Below are 5,263 nucleotides of genomic sequence, written 5' to 3' on the forward strand. Positions count from 1 at the left end.
AAAAAAAAGACTGTACCCTTTTATGTAATGATGTTTACTTTGAATTTATATTAGTTCACACAAACACTCCATCCATGCTTTTGTTCCGACCCTCCGTTCCAGTTTAAGAATCCATTGTGGCCCTCGAGTCAAAAAGTTTGCCCACCCCTGTTCTAATGTGTAGCCAAGGCTGAGAACCACTGCTCTAAGCAAAGCAGAGATCAGGAACAAGGATTCCTTAGTGAGTCACCAGGGCGGTTCCCCAGAGAACCCCAGGGCTCCTCCTACCCTCCAAGCTCCTGTCTCCTGCACCTGAACTAGATTGTACACAGCAGGTTGGGACACAGCAGATTCTAGGGCAGTGATGGCGAACCTTTTGAGCTTGGCATGTCAGCATTTTGAAAAACCCTAACTTAATTCTGGTGCTGTGTCACATATAGAAATGTTTTGATATTTGCAACCATAGTAAAACAAAGACTTATATTTTTGATATTTATTTTATATATTTAAATGCAATTTAACAAAGAAAAATCAACCAAAAAAATGAGTTTGCGTGTCACTTCTGACATGCCTGTTATAGGTTCGCCATCACTGTAAATCTAGGGCGTGACCACTGACTCCTAAGCAGACTGTTTTGCATAAGGGAAGGAGGGACACCATGGAAGAATTTATAGGAAGGCATCATCATGGGAGGGGAGGAAAAGTTGCCCCATTTCCTGCTGGCTTATTTCATGGTGGTCACCATCCCTGAGTCTAGAGACAGTGGCTTCCTTGGTGGGCTCAGGCAGCCCCTGGAGCTGCATAGCGAAGTTCTAGAGTGTGGGGCTAATGCCTTTCAGAGTCCCATCCTCTTTAAGTTCAGAAACCCAGTGTTCTCTACCTCAATTCCTGTGTTTTTGAGACACATCCCATTGTCTTCCCCTCCCCAGCCCTAGGTTTCCTTACCCACAGAATAATGCTCTAGAATAGTGCAATCCCTTGGGTGTTGCCTAAGATTTTATTGGAAGATGATAAACACACACTCCTAGGTGTGTGCCTCCCACCTGAGTGAGGCAATGGTCCATTAAGCAGGGAGAGAACACGGCCCAAATGCCTGGGAGGAGCCAGACTGAGCCTTATAAAGGGACCAGTCTTTGTCCAGATGCACAGCACACTCACCTTCTCCTCAGTGACACCTCGTCAGCTCTGGTAAGTCTGCACCTAACTGTTTGCCAGGGGGGTTTGTCAGGGCCCAGTGTGTTCTGTGTCCAGGAATAGGGAGAGCGGTGATGGGAGCAGATTCAGGAACCTATATCCAGTCTCAACTCTGCCTGTTATGTAAAGGGACCAGTCTTTGTCCAGATGCACAGCACACTCACCTTATCCTCAGTGACACCTCGTCAGCTCTGGTAAGTCTGCACCTAACTGTTTGCCAGGGGGGTTTGTCAGGGCCCAGTGTGTTCTGTGTCCAGGAATAGGGAGAGCGGTGATGGGAGCAGATTCAGGAACCTGTATCCAGTCTCAACTCTGCCTGTTATGGGTCTTTCCACCCCAACCTCTGGAGAGAGTGGGTGGCTCTCCCAAAGTCTGGAAGATTCTCCTAAACCCAGGCCTGGGATGCCCACTCACTTTGCCCTGGTGAGAAGATTTGCCACTATGTGGATCAGGGAAATATCAACTAATGTTTTGGACCTTGTCACCAGCTGAGGGAATGACCAGTGACCTTTTGTGCCCAGGGCTCAGCTCAGGCCTTGGCCAAGTTGACAGAAATATCCCTGGTGGGAGTTCAGTACATGAACCTTCCTCTGCTCCTTGTCTACTTTTCTCTCTAGAATCATCTGACTCTCAGGCCATGGCCTTCGCACCCCAACCTCAGGAGTGTGGGTGGCTCTCCCAACATCTGGAAGATTCTCCTAAACCCAGACCTGGGATGCCCACTTGCTATGCCCTGGTTATAAGGACTGCCACTACCTTGGATCAGGGACCTATCAACTTAGGTTTTGAACCTCATTCCCAGTTGAGGGAATGACCAGTGACCTTCTGTGCACAGGGCTCAGCTAACGCCTTGGCCAAGTTGACAGATGGCCTTAGGTGTTTGCACTTAGGGACATAACAGGGAGGATCTTTCTCCCAGATCAGGAGACAATGGAAGTTTTTGTTAGATGCCCACACCTGGGAACCATACACATTTCTTGAGAGTTTGGGAAAGTCTGAAATGTGAGGGCTGCACTGTCCCATTTCTCTGCTTGGGGTCCAGACTGTGGATGGAGGAACTGGCTTTGGGAAGTCAGACCTCTTTACTTAAAGGGGGTCGAGCCTTGGGGTTCCAGAGAGCAGGGAGGTACAAAGGTCATCTGAAGGAGCCTATCTCCCCACATTCCACCCAAGAGTCTAACACTGAGGCAGGTATTTCTGTTCCTTTCAAGCAAGATGCCAACACTGGTCAGCAGGCCTTCTTTCAATCTGGTGGGGATGGTTCAGGAAACCTTCTGGGAGCTCTGGACAGGGCTGTATATCTCTGCTCACACTCACCATCCTACTCACACTCACCGCTGGGAGCCTCCAGGGCTTCTTTCATTTAGAGCTTGCTTTATGTTCACAACGGGCACCTCAGGGGACTCATTCCAAGAGCAGCCCAGGGCCGGGCAGGCCAGACTAGTCAGGAAGTTATTTTGTCCCCATGACTCTAACCCTAATGCTGACACTAGAGAAAATGGTGTTGATGCTCTTGAAGAGTAGAGTCATCCAAATTAGTGTTTGGTTCAGGTCCCAGACAAAACATCAGTCCTTTTCCATTTGGTTGACCCCTACCCTCTCTGCTTCTGCCTTCTGGGGCTCTGTCCACAGTGGGTTTCTGTATTCTCCCTACCTCCTCTGGGCCCTGACCTGGATGTGCCCAGGCCCCAGCCTTGGTCACACTTTCCTCCTTACGAGCATCTCATCCCACCTCCTAGGGTGATACAATTCCTTCTGATCCAGCTGAACCTCACTTCACAGAAACCCCATTGTCCCGACTTAGGGACTCAAGGATAACAAAGTTCCCCATCTTCCTCTCCGGCAGCTTTCTTGAAATCCAAGATGGGCCATACTGCAGCTGAACAGGCTATGATGGACTTGATCGACCAGTTCCACAGATACACCAAACCTGATGACAAGATTAACAAGAAGGGCCTGCTGAGGATGCTGAGGGAGAATTACCCTCACTTCCTCAATGCTTGTGTGAGTCTGGATAACTTCTTAAGGTTGCTTGGGCCCTGGCATGGCGGAGGACTTTGGACAAGTCAACCCCATTCTCTGATCCTCAATATTCTCATCTGCAAAAAGGCCTAAGAGGACTCTCCTGACTTATTATCAGGATGAAAGAGATGGTACATGAGGCCAAGTGTAAAGGCATCTGGGGATCAAGGGTAGTTATCAGTTGGTGAAATAGGAGAGTAAAGAACGGGTCCCCTCCCACTTGTCAATCTCCATCCAGGAGACTGAAGCCCAGAGGCTCAGGCTCTGCCACCAGAAGCCTCCATTCGGTTCTCTGAGATCCAAGGGAAGGTGATAGAAATCCCATGGCTGATAAAATTTAACACCTTTCATTACAAAGAAAGAGCTCATTCAGAGACCTGATTTAGTCTGACAATTAGAATATACTGAACAGATTACAAAAAGAGAGGCTACTAGGTGATACAGAGAGCAGGTGAGCAAAAGAGGGCACTGAGCATGGAAGATTTGGGAAGGCAAATAGGAGATAGGAGAGGAGGGTTAGGGATGACAAGAAAACGGATAGGGGCTATCTCTAGTTTCTGGGTAGAACTTAGGTAGATGGGGTCCTGAATTTCAGTCAGGAGCAGGTCTGGGTGTAAAGACCCCCTACCCACCAGTTCATTGATAAGTGGGGCTCTGGGCTGAGTCTGCCCATCACCACTAGGTCTCTCTTTATGCTGATGCTTGATCATAGGAAAATCCCTCAGTGAATTACAGGTTAGTGCTAATGTCCCCCTCATTACCAGACACCTTCCACGGGCCCACACCAGCTACCCCTGTGCTCCCCTAGATGCTTCTCTGCCCCTTTCTGTCTCCTCCTTCTCCTGTTCCACCCATAACACTTTTGGGACTGAATTTGTCTTTTCCACAGGACAAAAAGGGCAAAGATTTCTTGGCCCATATCTTTGAGGATGAGGACAAGAATAAACAGCAGGGTCTCTGTCTACCTCTGCCCCTGCTCCCCAGTGCAGCCACCGTGCCAGGTCCCAGGGTCAGCACTGCAGAGCATTCTGTTGACCCAGCCATGCTTTTCCTTCTCAAGCCATGATCAGCATCTAGGCATCCAGGACCTGCAGGGAGCAGGAACTGAGGGAGGTGTGAACACGGTGCCTCATATCCACCTGCTCCTGCCCAGCATGACCCCAGGGATATAGGGGAGATGGCACCATTGAACCATGGTGGGATTTAGACAGGAATGTACCAGGAGGGTGCCCTTCCTCTGGCGGACAGTATAACTGACAACTTCTCTCAGCAGGGTCTCTGTCCACCTCTCCTCCTGCTCCCTAGTGCAGCCAGTGTGCCAGGTCCCAGGGTCAGCAGTGCAGAGCATTCTGCTGGCCTAGCCATACTTTTATTTCTCAAGCCATGATCAGCCTCTGGGCATCCAGGACCTGCAGGGAGCAGGAGCTGAGGTGTGAACACGGTGCCTCATGCCCACATGTTCCAGCCCAGCCTGACCCCAGAGACACAGGGGAGATGGCACCACTGAAAAAGGCATTGGGTGGCAACTTTGGGGGCACATGGGCACTGGTCACTGTGAATGAGAACTCAACAGCCCAGAAAACTGGATCCCTTGTCCTGTGTCCTGGGCTTCTGGGCTGTGTCCTGTCCCTGTGCATGTGTGTGTGTTTTATCCTGTGTGGTGTCCTTGTGGAGGTGAGAGAGCCACCCTGTCGGCTGAGCTGACCCTCACAATAGTGTGCTAAATGCTGGAGCTGGGTGTCTGGGGAAAGCACATAGTGATGGCTGTTCCAGGCATGAGGAGTAAAGCTAGTGCTGGAGTCAAGAGAGTGTCTGGGCAGCAAGTGAGAAGACAGGACTGAAGAGGAGTGGGGAGGAGAGGGCAGGGAATGATGAGCAGAAAGCTCATGCTGAGTCATCAGTGACAGTCCCTCCACTAGCCATGGAAAGAGGCGTGCCATTACCCACACAGGGCCCTTCCCATCTGCCTCTGTCCTTCTTGGATCTACAGAACCAGCTCACACCTGGAGCACTGGGCCCAGCTGCTCCTTTCAGAGCTGGAGCACCCTGAGCCCACAGAGGGCGATTC

The 5,263-nt window shown here is 50.4% G+C and overlaps 1 protein-coding gene across 3 annotated transcripts in view; it reads left to right on the top strand.

Moving 5' to 3' along the window:
• The first annotated feature begins 1,081 nt into the window (after positions 1–1,081).
• Positions 1,082–5,263, top strand: part of LOC102773912 (protein S100-A7) — a 22,654-nt gene continuing 18,472 nt past the window's right edge. Inside the window, exon 1 of one of the 3 annotated variants that reach the window (XM_015563502.1) lies at positions 1,082–1,167. Coding sequence is in view for 1 of the 3 variants with exons in the window: in XM_006763160.2 (XP_006763223.2) it covers positions 2,223–2,364 (142 nt within the window). In the remaining 2 variants the exon portion in view is untranslated. Of the gene's footprint in view, positions 1,168–1,328; positions 1,368–2,207; positions 2,365–5,263 lie in introns of those variants that run through there. The other 2 variants (XM_015563501.1, XM_006763160.2) reach the window with 2 other exon arrangements.

The sequence above is a fragment of the Myotis davidii genome, unplaced genomic scaffold (assembly GCF_000327345.1).
Source record: "Myotis davidii unplaced genomic scaffold, ASM32734v1 scaffold217, whole genome shotgun sequence".
Classification (NCBI taxonomy): Eukaryota; Metazoa; Chordata; class Mammalia; order Chiroptera; family Vespertilionidae; genus Myotis; species Myotis davidii.